Consider the following 19,849-nt stretch of genomic DNA (forward strand, 5'->3'; position numbering starts at 1 on the left):
AAGTCTGCTCTTAGGGGTGTGCTATTTGTTGTAATTTGTAGTGGTATTTGACTTCCCAAAGGGTATGATGATGCATTTTTTTCACATTTCGTTTTAGGCTGATACGGCAGCAATTGTTTGTCTGATCTAGACCCTCCCGTAGGATATCTACATCACTGGGGGATTCAGTTGACCAGCTTGCAGTTGTTGGGAAACTGTCTTTCAGAAGCCTTCCACATTAGCCTTGAATTCAGAGAAGTGTATTCTGAACAGCAGTGGTCCCAGTACTGAGCCCTTTGCCACACCACTAGTTAACTTGGCCTGTTGCTGGATCTGGGTTCACCCACTTTAACCACGTGTCCTGTCCATGAGCTATTTGGCTGTCCATCTGGTGATGGAGGAATTCATGCCCAATTTTATGAGTTTATTTATAATACCTGAGTTGGGACTTGTCAAATGCCTTGACCAGGTCGAAGTAGGTAGTATGTATTGCTTTACCCTCATCCAGGACCTTTAGTTGATTTTCTCAAAGAAATCCACCTGATTCAGTAGACATGACTTGTCCTTGACAAAACTGAATTGAGTTGGGTCCAGTGTTTAGAGGTTTCTTGTGTCACTTATCAGGTCCATTATTCTTTCCATGGCCTTGTATACAAGACTAGTTAAACTTATGGGTCCGTAATTTCCTGGGTCAGTAGATGGTTCCCCTTAATGCAGCGGGATGACTGTTGCCGTCCTTTACTTTATCGGGATAAAGTCAGTCCAGGGACTGATTAAACAGAGATGCTAATTGGCTTGATAAATCCTGATTTAAGAGGCAACCTAGTATATCATTTGTCCCCACTGAAGCCATGTTTTTAGCTTGTTCGAGCACAGTGGCAACATGATCTTTGGTAATAATAGGTGGTATTTCTTGGGGGAGAATTGGGGGTGATTGGGAGGTGAAATTTGAGCTGAATCTTTTGGGGCCAGCAGATTTGCTATATCTTCTGGCAGAGTATAGGTGATGCAATCTACGACTGATTCTGCATGTTGTTGGGTGTTGCCCTTAAGGCTGTGGACATAACTGAAAAATGCCTTATGGGTTATCCTTGGCTTTGGAGGCTATTCTTACCTCAGTCTGCTTTCAGGGACTTGATTGGTTCCTTGAGTCACTTGTTTTGACTAATGAGGGACTTTTTGTAGTGTTGTGCATATTCCCTTTTGCTTCTCAACAGGATTTTCTTTTGTTGTACAACCTGTTAATAACAGAGGTCCATCAGAGTGGCTCGTTTTTGCAGTTTGACCTGGGTGTATTTTTGTCTGGTACTGCTGTTTCTATGCAGTTGCTTACATGGACATACAGGGCTTTTGTGTACACCTGTTCATAGGTTTCTGTGTTTTCTGTATGTGGGGAAGTTTGGAAACTAGCTTTGCCCTCCCTAAATAGGGGGGGGGGGTAATTTACATTAGAGAAGTTCCTAAAGTTTTTGAGGTTAGGTGAAGGAACTAGTTTTACTTTTGTTTCAAGAGAGACTGCTTTGTGATCTGATCTTACTGGTGAGGACATCACATTGGTGGGGTGCAGTGCTCTCCCATATTTGAGTACCAGATCTAGGATATTTGTTTCCCTAGTGGGAGTGCAGACTAGCTGTTCCAGGGTATTTGAATTTACAAAGTCAAGAATTCTTTGGGCTTGCATGTTAATGTTCATGTTCGTGTGTATGCCTTGTAATTAATGGAGATGTAGTTTCCTGGTTCATGGTGGGGGGACCTGTAGCTGCAAGAATATGGTAATGTATTTTTCCCATGGTTAGTTAGATGTGGAATATCAGCATGCCAAATTGTTTGACCCAGACTTGGTGTGCTTATCCTTTATGTGGATAGATACACACATCTGCCTTTTGCTCTTTCAAGTTCAGTGGGTGGTTGGAATGCATGAAAGGCATTATAGCCCTGCACTGCAGGAGTACTCTCCATGGCTTTGAACCATGTTTTAGTAACTGCACAGATGTCAGCATTCCCCAGGGTGAAGAGAGCTTCCAGGGAGTGCAGTTTCTAGTTGAGACTCCTAGTATTGAGCAGTAACACCTTTAGCTTGTCAGCAGTAGATTTTGATATGTTGGAAGGTTTGTCTGTTTGGCAGTGTGTAAAAATAAAAAGGCACTGTAGAGGTGGATAATGTTTTGGCCAGTATCCAATAGCCTAGAAGTGACAGGTGAAGCCCGTCCCTGGAAATGCAGTGTGGCGTGTCAACTATATGCTCTCAGGCTGACAAGTATTGGACCTCTTTGGAATGACACCAGTAGCTAAGCCAATTTAGTCGATCATTTTCTGCAGGTATTGTGGCATCGTCCTTGGAGACAGTAGAATGCTGCTCAGTGCTGGGTTCAGAATGTTTGTCACAGGCAAATATGAAAGGTCAATCATGCCTGTCTTCATATAGTCCAAGGAGGTACATCCGAGGTCATCCATGCCTTTGTGGACTATGACTGAGTCATACTGGTACCTAGGAATAAGTGACCTGAGTGCTTGCGTGATCTGGCAGATCCTGGCCTCTGACAGGCAACTAACTTTAACATTCTCCTTATGCAGCCTGGTAAGAGAGACATCAGTGTCTCTCACAACGGAGTCTCCTATGACAGAAAATTGAGTTGTGGGGTGTTTCACCTTATGGACTTGGTAGTGAAGACACAATGAGGTGTGGCTTTGTGATTAGATGGGAATTTTGTTTGTGTATGTGGAGTTACTGAGGGTTGCTCCTGAGAGGCGTTTGAGGTTTGGGTAAGTTGCATGTGAGCACCTCCACATATGTGGGTCTGTGTGTGTGATCCTATGTTGGTGCAGTGAATGATGTGTGTCAGTCGCTGACAACTTTTTCTTTCTTTCTTTGTATGGGAGAGTCTAGCCTGTAGTGTCATTATGTAACTACAGCTCATATACTGTATTTGTCTGTTAGAGAATTAAGTGGTTGCCATTGTACATAAGGCAATTGTTACATTGCCTCAGGATGCCCATGTCCACCAAGCTGGATGTAGAGATAGCAGGAAAGTGCCCATCCATGGTTGCAGGTCCTAATGTATACTTGCAAGGGTTAGGAGTGTAGGGTGTTTGTAACTGGATGAGGGAAGGGAGCTTACTTGGTGCAATCTGCAGCTAACCTAACCAACAATGCTGCCCAGCATCCATACTAGATGTTTTCTGAACAGCAATAGTCCTGGGTGCTATAATAAGGTAAGGTAGACCTAAGTAGTCCTAACTAAATGTGTAAATGCTGCTCACCTCGCAAACTAGACACCCCATCAGTTATGCAGGACCGGTGTAAAGTTGTGGGGTGTTTTTTATAGGGAAATTTCAACTTCTGATAATTGTGTGTATACAAGGTACCGGCAATTGCTGCTGCAAGAAGAGCAGATTTGCGCAAAAGTGAGACTTCTGTACAATCAGAAGATCAGAAATAAAATAAGTTTTACACTAATTTTGCCCTAAGGCCAATTAGGTAAGCACACAATGAGCCTTCGACCAACAATTTCCAGCTCAGATAGGTAAAATTAGCTCCCTCCTGCCACAAGAGTGTAGACTTTGACCTTCTTAATGTTAAATGACTGGTTTGGAGCCCAAGTTTTAAGGAATCTCAAACTGATGCCTCATACTAAGAAACACTAAATACAGTGTATTTCAGTGGAGAACAGCAGCCCTTACAGTAGTTTGAAAATGCAAAAAATAATTAACACAGTAAGCTTTCACAGTATAATGAAAATGAGCAATGTTTCCAGATGTTTGTCTGTACAGGGCACTAGCACAGCGAACAGCTCCATACAAATATGCCAAATTTATACCAGTACTGGAAATACCGAAAGCTGACTACTGAGCCCTCTAGCCAATAAAACGACTACACTTAGAATTATTTTATGGGCTTCCCCAACTCGGCTAGACCAGGTAAACACCTACTGCCACTAGATAAAAATCCCCAGTCTTCCTAATGTGAAAGCACGTCCATAGTGAAATGCTACCACAAACAATCTTAAACTTAAGGAAAGTCGATAAGTGATTTAAGATAGCAATGTGCTTTAAACAGTTTATAAAAGTGTGATTATTCAATAAAAGTACTTCACTTTGCAGAAATTTAGCCAAGAGTCACTCAATTGTGCAGAGTTTATAAAGGCACTAAAAACAAGATAAGGGGATTAATAAGCCCCCCCCCCAGCCAGCAAAATAGCTACATGCAGGAATCTGTAGTGTTTCCCCAACCTATTTAGAGCAGGCTACCACACATTGTCACTAAAGGGAAAATTCTCTGTCCTCTTGATGTAAAAATGTAGAAAAGAGTTTGCTGGAGTGTAAAATATACACTACTTTATTCAACTGCTAGCCAGATAATGAATTCAGAGCAAGTAAATCAGTAGAACAGACAATGAGAGGCGGAATGCACTTTTTTTCAAAATAAGCACAATGAAAGGCAAATAAATAAATCAAGATATAAACAGCAATGTAGAAAGGGAGGAACGTGTAAAGCTAAATTTACAGTAATTTTGGGCAGCTTAAAAATCACCCTGTTTAAAAGCATATCAAGGAAAGCGAGGGTGGCTGGGAAAATAACCAGCAGGGAGTCACCAATAGTGCTTGTAGTTTTTGCAGTCCTTGGATCTTATCAGAAAAGGCAAGGCCACATGTGTTCTCTGTGTATTTAAGTATCATTCAAGAAACAGATTTAACCAATGAGGAAAAAAAATGTGAAATGTGCAACCAGATTTATTTTTCTGTCTACCACATAGACCAAAAACACCAGACCAAGCAGATCTCTTAAAACCGAAAACAAAATAGAACAGGTGAAACAGAAAACAGCTCTATCAGTATGCTGCCATTATCTTAGCTCAGTGTCGAAATGTACAGTCATACTTATTGTCAGATTCCAGTCATTTGTTGTCATACTGCCATTGGGGCAGCCTGTACTGTTAATCATTTGTGAATAAACCTGTTTATAGTTTGAGGGTTTCATTGTGGTCAGAGTCCTTCTTATATTTAAAACAGATAAAATGCTGACCTTTGTGGGACCATCCAGTTGGCTGTAGCTTATGTACATAATTGGCAATTGTAGCATGTCGTCTGCAGTAGCCCTGTAACTTGTTTAAGCTTAGGTTTGCTGTACTGTAGAGAGTCAATTATCCAAACTAATTGGGACCTAGGGTAGTTCAGGTAATCAAACATATAATTGAACCAGATAAAAAACATCTAAAATCTTGTTTTTTTCTGCACGCAGGAATACACTTTTCAACCATTCAGTGATTCCAGTGGATGATAAAGAATATTTTTCACACACAAGCTTAGCTACAAGCTCAAAAAACATACTCAAGCAAATATGTACAATGTTTACATATTCGGATTTAGATTTTTTTCCTACTCAAAAACTTTGGAAGGCTGTTTCTGATAATTGACGTACAGATAGTGGACTCTCTACTGTTGTAAGCACATCATAAATTGTTCAGTTTTAATTAAAAATCCATGTAGATTTGAGGTGGGTATTGCTCAAGGTATCCAGCAACTTCTGCAGTCTGTCAGCAGAGTTAATTCATTAGTTCAAGCCTGATTGGATGGGTAAAGTATACATTTGCCACTTTTCATGTTTAGCAGAAGCCCAGTTCTTATCAGTTATATGTTGCTGAGTAATAGGGACATCATTGATATAACCAATTATTTTTTCATTCTGGCAGGTTGGCCATTTTTGGTGGAACTTTTCTCTCCCCTGACTTTGAATGTTGTCCAGCTTTGTCAGTAATGGTAGCTGTTGAACTATTTTCCCCATGAAATAAAAGTGCATGCTATGCCAGTGATAGCAGACTGGTAAGGATTCACAACCAGGATGCATTTGTCAGCGACAAACATTGGCTTATAGTGAACATGAACTACAGAAATATTGGATGAATGGTCATAAGAATGAGAAAGTGTGAAGTAGTGAATAACAGAAAGAAGCACAGCAGCACTTGAAAGCCTTTTCACACTAAACTGCATAATAGTTGTATGAGGCTGATTTGGGTGGTGATGGAACAGTCACTTTTCTCACAATGGAAGAAAAAAGTTTCCTCCTGCAGTTTTATATTCGAACATGTCCTGCAGTCACAAAGTGCGCTGATGGAACTGCTACACAAGTGTATTGGATTTAGTATGGAATTGATCTAATTTGCAAGTTTGCATTGTAAAATTTGGTGCATATTCTTGACAGCTCTGTAGTTATGATTCAGATAATTTACATTTTTAAGTTGTGAACCATCTTTCTGAAGTCGAAGTAGTGATGTTTTTACATGCATCTTGGAAAATGATTTCATGGAGAAGCAGTGTCTCCAGCTGCAGTGGGAAAATTAAAAAAAAAAATGTCCATTAGTTTTGCTGTCCTTGTTCGTTGAAAGTATGATTCAGCAAATGTACTGCACTGATTTTTTGCACCACAGAGTCTGGATTACAATTAATAAATCACTACTTTCCGTAACAGCTAACCACAAGGCAGGTCATATAGATAGCTCCTTTTTTGTTTTCCCTTAAATTTTGCTGTTGACACCCATCAGCAGCTTTATGGTTTATATCTACTCAAATCACTGTTCTTCCACCTTTGAAGTACACCAGCACATAACTTAATTAGATTTTGTTTTGGTGGGGGTGCAGAATTTTAATTAATTTGGAAGTCTTGCACATGATTTCACTGCAGAATGACTCTTACACTATCTGGAAATATCCTGCTTTTATTATACAGGATTTTTTTGTCATAAATTAACAGCTTCATCCAGTGATAATTTACTAATACATAAACAGTATGGCAGTCCTTCGTATATTCAGGTCTAATCTTAATACTTGTGAAAGTAAAATTAATCAGCAAGACAGTATTTCCAGAGCAGGCAGAACAGTTGTATCATCTTCAGAGCAGCACGGTTGCATTCATTGTGCACCTAAAAATTGTTGTAATGAACTTCTTGGCTCTTAAATTTGTTCTTAAATATTCTGTGGTGCTTTCATAATGGTTGTTTAACATTAACTGTGCAGTTTTTTCATACTTCTTAGGCATGTTTATTATCACAATTTTCTTAATGAACTTTATTTACTAGATGCAGTCTTCCATTTAAGTTTAATTTTGTTTAACCACTTAGGTGGTGAGAAGTCAAGGTAATAATTCTACATTTACACGTTTCAAATCTGTAATTTGATAAATAACTATGAAGTCTTGGTAAACGGTTGCATTTTGCTTGTTTGATGTTTACCACCTACCTGGTGTGCAAAGTCATCTGTGCAGAAATATGTTATACACTCTCACAGTAATGCAGATAAATAGCTGTAGGGCACTTTTGCTGTAGCACAAAAATGGTGCGTGTGGGCCAAAAGTAACTGGTGTACATACGTTTTATGATAAAGTACACTGGCAGCTTGTGGTACTGAAATGCTGGGATATAGCCTTTTCAAATAAAAGTAGCAGCCTTTATTTCAGTTTTTTTCTTTAAATTTTTAAGTCGGCTTTTATGTTTTGGGACTTGGAACTCCACACATATGTGCTCTAATTATATAAAAGAAACAAACAAAGTCAGTTGGTGGGTCATTTTCTTAATGCACCCAGCCTTTATGCTTATGTCACATTAGAAAATAAGGTGATTATGTCTTGGTACATGTTCTGCTGTTTTTGGGGGGGGGGGGGGGGCTGGAAATGACATTTTACTGGAGCTTTTTAGGCTGATGAAGCAGAGTGCAGCTTGTCCTTTTGTTCAGACTGGCATACTATGGCTGCCTGAATCAAAAGTGAAAGTTGGGGGATCTGTCTTCCTTTCTCTTTTTTAGTGAAATATTTGAAATTAAATAGTACTCTGTCCATGGTTTCTTGCCAAGTAGTCTGTAGTACAGTATATGTTTTTGATATTGTGTGTGTTGGGGGGTTGCTTGCACTCTGTGCATGTAACAGTATTGAGTGGGAACCCGTTGACATGGCCATTACTTTTGCATATATTCTTTCATTTGGTCATAGTTAATTGTCTGGGTTGAACAGATTCAGTTAGTGGCTGTGACTGGTGGGCACATCTGTGTTTTGTCTGTGTGTAGAGATTTGCAGTGGGTTGCACAGTTTTAGTGTGTCTGATATCATGATTATGGTCACCATTTTTGCATTCGTTTATTCTTTTGATCACATCTGAGATGTACTGAGTCAGTAAAGTTGCTGTAGAGTTAGTGGCTACTTGTGTATGTGTGAAAGTAGTAATTTGTGCGAGTATTATTGTGCGTGTGTTTGTGTAAGGGGGTTGGAGTGGATTGCATTGCATATTTTTGATACCCTTACAGTGGCTATTACTTTTGTATTTATTAATTAATTTGCCCATAAATGAGAATTCTGAGTTGCACTGTCAAGTGGCTGTAATTGGTAGGCATAAAGGCAATCTGTAGATGAGCAAATGACCCTGTCAATTATAAATGGATATTGACCTGGCTTGGCTAGCCAGTGTAAACCAAAGTACATTACTGTGACTGCCATTTTTTTTTAATTTGGTCACAGTCTGGCATCTGAGGAGTATAAAATCAGTAAAGTGTCTATAATGAGTGAGTATTGAAGCAGACTGTAGATGAAAATGCCTGTTTCAAACTTTTCTTAATCTGGCGTAACAGAGCTAGTGTTTGATTAAAACAAGTAGAAATACATTACATATGCAATTTTTTTATTTATTTGATTGCAGTCAGACATCCGAGGTGTATGAAATCACTTAAGTGGCTTCTGTGGCAGTCTTTGAATGACAGTAACTAATACCAGCTGCTGTTTCATACATTCACTTATCTGGTGTGTAGAGTTAGTGCCTGTTTACGTAAGACAGGCTGATATACATCCTGTGACTATCACTAGTTTGTTTTACTGCAGTTGAGCATCTAAGGTGAATATACAGTCTGGTAAAATGGCTGAGTGGTTAAGAAGTCTGCAGATGAAGGTGATAGACTCCAGCTGTTTGAAAAAAAACATTACAGTCTTTGATATGCTATAATGTAGACCTATCCACTCAGTTGCCAGTTGTAGCCCCACTTGCTTTGAAGTCATCAGAGAGTACTGACAGTATAATATGCTAAAGTTACATGCAGGCAGTGACAGATGGAGTTGCAGGAAATGTATTCTTCCTGTGATATGCCATATCTACACTTTCCTTGCTGCTTACGTTTTGTTTTGGATTGTGTACATTGAGTGCTCATCATTTAGTGTCACCCATGTCAACGTTACTGAAGGTGTGGTATCATTGGTTTTGTGTTCATTTGCTTTGTTTTTTGTTAATTGTTCTCCACCAACCACCAAGTGTCAATTCTTAGCATAACTAAGGGAATGCAACATTTAGTGCAGACAGTCACAAAATAAATCAGAAGCACATGAAAGCAAGGTGAATTGTAACTAAAGTGCAGGATGCACGAGTTAGCGAGGCATATATTTTATTTTTAATTTTACACACTGCACTTCTGCAAGACCCCGTGCCAGTTGGCTCCATTTCCTGCATGCAGCTGATTAATTTTTTGTGGGGGTGGAGCCATGTCCAGGTGAGGCGAGAGCCCTAAAGCTTTCTTGTTTCTACCTATGAAGCCCTGTCAGCCTATCTGCTTTACCAACAAAGAGAATTGGGTGGTATAAAGCAGGTGAGCTTAAAGTCCTGCAGAGCTGTTTATGCTTCCCTGCTCTAGTCTGCTAATAGACTCCCCATTGCTGCATGAACGAGGAGAGAAAAAGTATATATATTCCTAAACACACTGCCTGTTTCACTTGCTCAGTTTAGAGGCTCATGTCCAATGCAGTATGAGCCAGCACAGCCTAAGCAGTGGGTTGATGCATGCAGCCATTGCTAGGTGCCTTCAGTGCTATGGGCCAGGTGGCCATCCTCACCTCTGGAAAAAGAAGCTATCTTTGGACGCTCAGACTTATCCTTCCCTGCCTAGTCCTTCAGATTCCTGTACTAATCAATTAGAGGTTACCTGGGCTTCAGTCATAGCTTCATCTCCATATGCCACAGGGCAGAGCGAGGTCACAATAGTTCTGAACATATATGAAGACGATGTATGTTGCTGGTATGTAGCAGACCGGGCAAATTTTAGTATTTTATCATGCTACTATGTTTGATTTTTGTCTTGTATCTCATTCAGGGTATGTAGATGTTCCGATTTTGATTACCCCTAACCTGCAGCCACCAGTTGCTGTATGGAGACCACCTGGTCTCTGAAGTAATTTAATTAGTATTCTAGACCTCTGTGTGATTTGTCTTAGATGTATAGGACTCTTACTGCCCAATGTTGTATAATGATTAGCAGAGTCATTGTGCAGCATTATTGGCGAGCGTTCTGTGCAGACTTTTGCGTAATGTACTTTGCACATTGCTCTTTTTCTTTAATTCTAGTAATGCTTCTTTTGTTTTAACAGGATGATTGTTTGGAATCTGTATTGTGCACCAAGGATCACCGAACCTGTGTGGCTGTCTATGATGTCCAGTACATCTGACAGGAATTCACTCTGCCAGAGGTTTCTCAAAGAATTCACACTTCTTCTTGAACAAACCAGTAAAAATCAGTATGTTATTTCATGTCATTTTGAAATCCGACTTTCATTGTAAATGCTGCAGTATGGAGTGGAGTGATAGCAGTATATTCCTTTTTTCAGATTCCTTGCTGCCTTACTAACTGCAGTGTTGACTTACCATTTAGCTTGGGTTCCTACAGTCATGCCAAGTGACCATCCTCCAGTCAAGTCTTTTTCTGAGAAGCATGCTTCAAAGTCTGTGGATATGCTGGCTAAATCTCATCCATACAATCCTCTCTGGGCACAACTAGGTTAGTGTTTAAAAAAATGGCATAACAGGACAATTGCTTTAAAATGCAGCAGGTTAGAGTGGCAGAATTTATGAACAAATGGTGCTTCATTGTAAGAAATGTACGTAACCTACAGGAATCATTTGCTTGCTATTAAATGTTTACTTAGCTTGACTTCCAAGTAAAGGTCTGCTTACATTTTTGATGAGGTTTCCATGCATTACTGTGTAGAAGTACATGCTAAGTTCTCTCCTTACACTTTTGATTTTGGAAAAATATTTTATATTTTCCTATTTCTATTTACACATTATTATGATTTGGGGCATTCAGATGTCGGTGTCAAATGTCATCTGCCACCTGCATAAGTACAAAGTGACAGCAACTGTGTTTGGCACAGCTTTAATTGTTGATCTGCTTTTCACGCAGGCATATCTTGCTACATCTCAACAAAGAGAATTGGTAATTTTGGTAGTTTTGCACAAAATCTGTCATCAGTTTGTAGAGAAAATAATTTGGTGAATCATTTTACAGCTGCATGAATTAGGTAATCTGTGTTTTGCAGCAGGAGAAACTCCAGTCACTGATCTGGTGAGGAACAGGATGTACCCTAAGCATCTGTAGGCTGTTTGTCCGATAGGTTCTCCTGTGGAAATGAAATGGTGTTTTACATAGTGGCAGAGAGATTTTAGAGCAGTATTGTAATACATTAGACCCCAGAAAGATAATTAACCCTAGCCTATTAAATGTATAAATACATTTTATAATGGGCTTACATTTAGAGACATTTATAACCTTGGTTACTTGTGATCATGTCAGTAACATCCTGTGTATTGTTGTCCATACATGGGTAACGTGTTGTAGCATGTAATGCTTCACTGTACTGTATATTACTGAGTAGTCCCAGACCCCTCTCACTTTGTCATTGCCATTTATAAGCTTTTAACATTTTTTGTCCAGAGTTCAGTCAGTTTGATTTGTATGCTTGATGTAGGCACCTTACTTCATGTATTTTGTTGCACCTTTACCCAAAGATGTGTAGTAGTTTGACGTAATATTTTTGCAAACAAGTAGATGAGGAGTTCTTTGCACTTTTATGATCGAAGTAGGTTTTAATTATGAAGATGCTTCTTTTCATGTCTTGCCTGCAAGAAAGAGATCTGATGTTGTTAATCTTCATTCATGACTGATGGGTCTCTGATGTTCTTTGGGTTTCACTGTTGCACTCCTCACATTTGGGGTTATCCCTCCCAGGGTAACCCTCGGCTGGCCTGAATACTAGAGACTTAGTATTTCTGCATCAGTTGCTGTTGCTTGAGGACTTGCGTCAGGTCGTCAGTGGTATAAAGTAAGGCAGCTGACGCCATTACATCAGTCTTTCTTGCCATGGAGCTCGAAGCAGAAGCAGTTCGCACAAGTGCCGGTCGGCCGCTACCTGAGTTGTCATTTCCGAATTGAAGTTGAAGTCTTCGAAGCTAAGTTCTCCGTTTGGGATCCTTTTTTCTTGCACTAACTGATGTCAGAAAAAAATGTATGTTTAGTTACAGATATGATGGGGTTAGTGCTTGATCACAACTATATATTTTTCCTAGGTGAATTCTTCAGACAGACCAAGGGTGTTGCAATGGGAGCTTCCTGTGCCCCTATTTTTGCAAACCTAGTTATGGTAGAATGGGAAACTGAATATCTGTTTAAGAGTATATATTATTCTAATATCGTTTTCTACACCCGATATTTGGATGATATATTTATTTTATGGAAGGGCACCAAGGAAAACATCAGTCCCTTTATTGAGTACATCAGTGGTACAACAGAATTTCTTAAGTTCACTTATACCATCAGTGATGAGGGTATTGCTTATTTGGACACCTTTGTTAGTCACAGTAATGAAGGGTTTGTATCTAGAATTTACAGGAAAACAACTTTTTCCAACGATTATATAGAATTTAATAGTAATCCATCCTCCACATGTGTTTAAAAATGTATTCAAAGGACAGTGTATTAGGGCTGCGAGAATGTCCTCTACTAAGGAAATTATGAAAAATGAGATACAAAATATATACAACATGTTTGAAAATAGAGGCTATCCTCAAAAATTGTTGAATGATGTAGTTGGATATGTATACAAATATTGGGGTACTAAATATCAACCCTTATTGGGCAAGACATTCAAAATAAATAACAATAATAATACAATTAATACAGCTTTGGGTAGTGAGAAAATCAACAGAGTATGTGTTATAATGTATACCCCATTTGCACAATATGTTAAGGAGATAGTTATACGACATTGGGAGATGATTACAGCTTCAGAAAATATTAGGACAATATTGGGAAGCTATCCAAATTTTGTATACAAAACAGCACCTAATATAAAAAGGCTACTTGAACAGGCAGTTAATAATCCAAAAATGAGATACACAGGAACGAGGAAATGTGGGTCGTGCAAACAATGCAAGGCTATTAATGAAGCGTTATTCATAAGACTAGAAGACATCAATAGAACAACTGTTAGATGCAGGGCAGGCAATTGTAACACCAAACAAGTGGTTTATTTAGCGAATTGTACAGCCTGCCCTGCATTTTATATTGGAAAGACTGAGAGATGGCTAAAGAAACGAATATATGAACATTTATATAAGATCCAGGTTCAAGATAAAAACAATGCCTTATTTAAACACATTAGTGATAAAGGTGAATTACACATGTTTAAGTTTTCCATTATAGAACAAGTGGACAGTTTGATACAAGGGGGGAATTGGAAAGCTATTTTAGCTTCAAAAGAAAGTAAATGGCAGATATTAACTAATGCCACAAGCTCCCCGGGTATTAATGAATATATTAGTATTAAACCTTTTCTTATTTTAGAATAAGAGTATACTTTAGCACATACACTTTATATATTTTAATACATTCATCTATTTTAGTATACATAATAATTTATAATAATTATTTAATTATTTGTATTATGTATTGTGTGTGTGTGTGTGTGTGTGTGTATATATATATATATATATATATATATATATCAAGTTATGATTATATGTATATAGTTTATATAGTTTTTTTAAAAAACTGGAGTATGTTTCAAACATTGTAGTATGTCTTTAAATGGATTGAGTGCATTTTTTGGCGCCTAATTTAAGTATTTAAACAATCATTTGGCTTGTAATTGTGGTTCTGAAGAAGTCTGTATTACAACAGATGAAAGCGCTTAACCATTATATGTGAAAGAGTATCCAGAGTTTTTTGTCACTTTTATATGTCAAGAGTATACAGAGTGGTTTGTGAATAAACGTATTTCCCCAGTTCGAGCTGTGCTGTCCATCTTTTCCTGCACCAGATTTTGGGTTCTGATGTCAGAAAAAGTTAATGGGTCTCGCCTGTGGAAAGCAAATACCACACCGAGACTTCCACTCTTACTGTATCACTTGTCTAGGCCCAGACCACGACGTCCCTCGATGTCTGTTCTGTGCTTTGTTTAATGCCAGAACTATCTGTTGGCAGGCCCTTATTGTAGCCAGATATTTCCATTTACAGTCCTCGAATTCCAGTATGGCTTCGGTAAGCCATCCACAGCATATATTCCGAAAAAACATAGAGACAGAGACAGACCGCACAGGACCAAACCTTCCGACGACACTTCCATTAAGCTAGTTGTCAGTCCTCCGGAACTCAGTGAGGTGCTTTTGCAGCCCCTGATGCCAGCTTCAGTTAATTTGCAGGCCACTACCGAGACCCTTTCAGAGTCCGATATGCTGCAGAACTGTTCGTCGTCTAAGGATCCTGCGGTCGTCCCAACCTTGGATGGGTCCAGAGCCTCTGTGCAGGCACCCGCTTCCGAGGAAGTCCTTCGCAACACCAAATCCCGACATAAACCGACACCTTCTTTCGCGACTACCGTTCTTTCAAAAAAAAAACGAATTCCTTAGGCCCAGGTGTCGAACCACACCCAAGAAACCGACCACCCATTCTGAGGTGCCTGCTCCCTTGCCTCAGTCTCAGATGCTTAAAATGGCAGAAGACCTTATCATGCTGATTAGGGGAAGCCAAGCCACCCCCTCAAAAAGGAAAATAGATCTGTCTCCAGTAGTTTTGTCTGAACAAGAGTCAGATGAATCCAATGCATCTGACTATGAAGACATGCAGCCCCTCTCCACATATGAGGATTCTGATGCAGAGGAATCTATTCCTTCAGCCTCTCCCCCAGAGGATTTTTCCTTTGGGAAACCCTGCATACCTTAAGGGAGCATTTCCAATGGGAGAGTCAAGACTACCTTCAGTCAAAAAAGAGACTCAGAGTTCCTGGATCTTCCACAACACAGACCCTTAGCCATCCCCCCAGTCCTAGATGTGGTGGATGATGTTTTCCTTGAACCCAACTTGATTCCAGATGCCCTACCTCCTGCTCCCAGAAAACCAGACAGATACTACAGAGTCCTGATTCACACACATCTTTTAAAAAATCCAACAGTTGACCCTGAGTTCATTTCTCAAGAGCCAAAAGTGATTAAAGCAACCTCTGCTGAGAATCCCACCCCCTCAGACAGGGATGCCAGAGCACTGGACAGATGGGGTAAGGAAGTATACACCTCAGCTACTCTTGCTATCAGGGCACTAAATTCTCAGTTCCATATGCTGAAATATCAGCAACATACCTTTGAACTCCTTAAACAAGTCTTCCCTTCCTGCTTGGGCAGAATCTAAAGATTTGCAAGACTTAATGCATTATGCAAGTCAAGTAACTAAACACACTTTGCACTGCGGTTTTGACGCCCTAGAAGCTGCTTGCAGGGCAGTAGTCCCTGGATCGGTCGTCGGAAGACATGCATGGCTTAAGGAACAACCCCTGCTAGACCATGTCAAATCAAAATTGTTGAATGCACCCTTGCACAAAGATAAATTATTTGGCAGTAAAGCAGAAGAGGTCTTAAAAAAGATGAAAGAAAAAGAAAAATTTATGCAGATGGTTAAAGATTTCTTACAGGTCCCGCCTCCTAGGTTCAGCAGGGATTTTCCCTCCAGTCACTGATCCTTTCCTGCTCCAAGTAAACAGGGCCAGCTTAGGCCCCCTGGAAACAGACCCCCACAGACAGCAGCCCCAGGGTTGCAGAGATCTAAGCAGTGGACCACCTCCACTTCAAAACCAGGGAGTTCTAAGCCACCCCCTTATGGTAAGAACTCGCAATGACTCGCCTCCTCCAGACCTAGCTTCAGCCCACCTTCACATACCCCTAGGAGGAAAACTATCCTTTCACTCAAGCACCTAGGCCACCATTACCAAGGACCAATGGGTTCTGAACATTGTCTCTCGGTAGTACAAATTCTCCTTCCACACCCTTACAACCCCAAAAGGGTTCCCAGATCTACTACCGAATCGGTGGGCAGAGCCTCAAAAGCAAATCCATTCCCTGCTATCCTTGTGAGCAGTAGAGCACGTTCTTGCACAGCAGATAGGTCAAGGCTTCTACTCCAGAATTTTTCTGGTGCCCAGAAAAGAGGGCACCTGGTGCCCCATCCTCAATCTATCCATCCTAAGCACCTTCCTGGTGATACCAAAATTCAAAATGCTCACCCTCCAGCAGTTGCTACCCATGGTCTCCAAGGACGCTTGGCTAGCCACCCTGGACCTAAAAGAGGCCTATCTCTACATTCATATCAGGGAGTCCTGCAGAAAATGTCTCCACTTCAGGGCAGGATCTCAACACTTTCAGTTCTCTGCGCTTCCATTTGGCTTATCCTACTGCTCCCAGAGTTTTCACAAAATGCCTGGCTCCGGCCATTGCCTTCTGCAGGCAACGAAATATTAAAATTTACACCTACTTAGACAACTACCTCATTCAGGCAGACAGCCAGGAAAAGCTGTTCAAAGACCTGGCCTTTGTAGAGAACCTGCTAACCTGCCTAGGGTACACAATCAGCGAAAGGAAATCCAAATAGGTACCCACTCAAAGAATAATCATCCTGGGAGCACGTCTGGACACAGCATCCCAGATGGCATGCCTTGCACCAGAGAAACAAATTTTCCTGTCAGCTTACTTCTCCGAACTGGTCTCAAGTCCCCGCTTTCTGCAAGGAAAATCCTGCAAGCCCTGGGTGTCATGGCATCTTGCATACTCCTCATTCCATATGCCAGACTGTATATGAAGAGATTTCAGTGGTACCTGAAGAGCCTTTGGTGTCAACACTCTCAAGATCTGGAAACTCGTCTGCCTATTATTCCTTGCCTGAAGAAGGAATTCCTTTGGTGGGCGACAGCCTGCTCCCACAACAAGGGACTGTTTTTCTCCCCACACCCCGCTGCCCAGGCCCTCACCACAGATGCATCAGACTACGCTTGGGGTGCACACCTGGACGGCAGATGCATAGAGGGCCAATGGAACCCACAGCAAATCCCCCTGCACATCACTCTATAAAAGAGATGATGGCTGTGTAGCAGGCCTTGATAGCTTTCAAACCCCTTCTCTCCCCAGGGGTTCTCCTGATCAAAACAGACAACACCACTGTCATGTGGTTACATCAACAAGCAGGGAGGGACTCGCTCCTACCCGCTGTGCAGGCTGGCCATGATTCTTTGGCTTACAGCCTCATCTATGCAAAAACACCTGGTAGCACAATACCTACCAGGCTGTCTACTCCCTGGCAGACCAATTACGCAGAAAGCTTTTGGACCCACACGAGTGGCAGCTCAACAGAAGTACCTTCTTCCTAACAACTCAGAAATGTGGAACCCCGGAGGGTTCCCTCTTTGCTTTCCACACCAACCATCAGCTCAGCAAATTCTGCACCAGAGAGCATCACAGCATGGCTTGGAAAGTGGATGCCCTGTCCTTCCCCTGGGTAAACCTCTTAGTCTATGCCTTTCCTCCCCTATCTCTCATCCCCAGGGTACTGCTCAAAATAAGGGAGGAAAAACCAAGGACCATTCTCATAACTCCAGACTGGCCCAGACAGCACTGTTACCCCTTGCTGCACAGCCTGTCCCTGCTGCCTCCATGGAATCTTCCACAGATTCCAAACCTCCTAACCCAGAGGGAAGGGGAATTCATGCACCCACAATTGCAGACACTCAATTTGGCAGCTTGGCTTATTCCCTAACCCCTAACCAATCTGCCATACTTAGTAAATGGGTTCTGGATGTTATCCGAGAGGCCAGCCACCCTAGCACCAGAAAGCCTTGTGCAGATAAATGGAAAAGGTTCTGCACCTGGATGCAGGCTAAGGGGGCCAATATGGCACAGCCATCCATCCCTCTCATCTTGGATTACTTAGCTGACCTGCTACACAGTGGTCTCTCTTTTTCCTCATTAAAAATTCATACCTCTGCTATTTGTGCTAATTTTCCCACTGAGCAGCCTCTTTTCTCACACCGTCTGATTAAACAGTTCCTCAGAGGGGCTAGCAACTTGAGGCCACCCAGAAGGGCATCACCACCAGCTTGGGACCTTAACTTCATCTTGGAAAAGCTCGCCCTGCCTCCTTTTGAACCAGCTTCTTCTGCAGACCTAAAATTTCTCTCCTGGAAGACGGCCTTCCTCCCGGCCATCACTTCAGCCAGAAGGGTCTCTGAGCTGCAAGCACTCATGGCTGTGAAACCCTTCATCATCTTCCATGCAGACAGGGTATCCCTCAGAACTAATCCTTCCTTCATGCCCAAGGTGGTGTCTAATGTGGCTCTCAACCAAATCCATTCATTTGCCCACCTTCTTTCCTAACCCCCAAAACAAGGGGGAAAGGATTCTGCACTCTAGATGTGCACAGACAGCTCCAATACTATCTGGACAGGACTAAACCCTTCAGAAAGTCTGATCAATTGCTGGTTAGCTTTGCTTCAGGGGCAGAAGGCAAAGCCATCTCCAAGCAAACCATTTCCAAATGGATAGCACACTGCATCAATTTCTGCTACAATCAGCATGGCAAGCCTTTTACCAAGGGAGTCAGGACACTCCACCAGAGTAGCCTCCACCTCTGCAGCCTTCCTCAGAGGGGACCCCACCAGGGACATCTTGGAGGCTGCCACCTGGACATCTGTTTGCACTTTTACCAAGCATTACCACCTGCCTCTCTTCTCTAAATCCAGGGCAGGGTTTGCTTCTGCAGTTTTGCAGGGCATCCTAGCCAGCCCCGAGTTTCTTTGACTGCCTCCACCCATTTCCTCAGCTTTGGGAATCAACCAAAATGTGATGACTGCAACAGTGAAACATGAAGAACATCTACATTTATGGTAAGTGTACACAACTGTACATGTAGATGTTTTCACTGTTGCAGTCCTGGTTTCCCTCCCTCCATCCCCCTTTTTTTCTTTCTGTTACCTTTCTTCTCTGTTGTTCTCCTTTCCTTACAAGGGACATATTGTTTTTTATTTTCCACTGGTGGGGTTCTTCCACCAGAACCTGGCCTTCTACTTTGGGAGCTCCTGCCAGGTTAGGGCAAGAAAAACTGATGTAATGGCATCAGCTGCTTTCCTTTATACCACTCATGACCTGACGTCAGTCCTCAACTGACAGCAACCGATGCAGAAATACTAAGTCTCTGGTATTCAGGCTGGCCGAGGGCTACCCTGGCAGGGATAACCCCAGATGTGATGACTGCAACAGTGAAGACACTCAAACATCTACATTTATGGTAAGTGTACACAGCTGTACTTTTCTTCCACGGAACTGACTCGGCCTTTATAACAAGCTCATGCCACCCAAAAAAACTGTCGAGCTAAGCTTATCCATAGTGCCCCTCTCTTTTTCACCTCAGACCTCGTTTCCGCGTAGAGTATCAAGATGCATTAGGCCAGCTCTTCAGTTAAGTAGTTTAGATTTTCTATAATATTTCTACTACCTTTGAGATTTTTCCCTGTTAATATTACTACTAGTAGTCTTTAATAGTTTGCTTACCCTTGCTATCTGTTTGTGTGATTTTTTTTCGCCTTATTACCTACCAATTCTTGGTATTTCTTCATATCATTGCTGGTACCTGCCCCTTCCTTACCTCTTTGGTAATTATTAATACCATCGCTGGTATTCCCCTCCTTTTTTTTCCCCTTCCCTTTACCCACTGGTTGTTCTTTATTACCGTTGTTGTCAAAAAAAAAATCAGTCTTTCTTTC

General features: G+C 41.3%; 1 protein-coding gene across 3 annotated transcripts in view; it reads left to right on the forward strand.

Annotated features, from left to right (window-relative positions):
- The window catches only part of FNIP2 (folliculin interacting protein 2), a 1,139,819-nt gene that overhangs the window by 760,316 nt on the left and 359,654 nt on the right, over positions 1 to 19,849 (forward strand). For all 3 annotated transcript variants that reach the window (XM_044062054.1, XM_044062052.1, XM_044062053.1), the window contains 2 exons: positions 10,367 to 10,513; positions 10,604 to 10,773. In XM_044062054.1, the coding sequence (XP_043917989.1) occupies positions 10,367 to 10,513; positions 10,604 to 10,773 (317 nt within the window). The remainder of the gene's footprint in view (positions 1 to 10,366; positions 10,514 to 10,603; positions 10,774 to 19,849) is intronic.

Source organism: Protopterus annectens, chromosome 2.part1 (genome assembly GCF_019279795.1).
Source record: "Protopterus annectens isolate FY-2018-M chromosome 2.part1, PAN1.0, whole genome shotgun sequence".
Classification (NCBI taxonomy): domain Eukaryota; kingdom Metazoa; phylum Chordata; order Ceratodontiformes; family Protopteridae; genus Protopterus; species Protopterus annectens.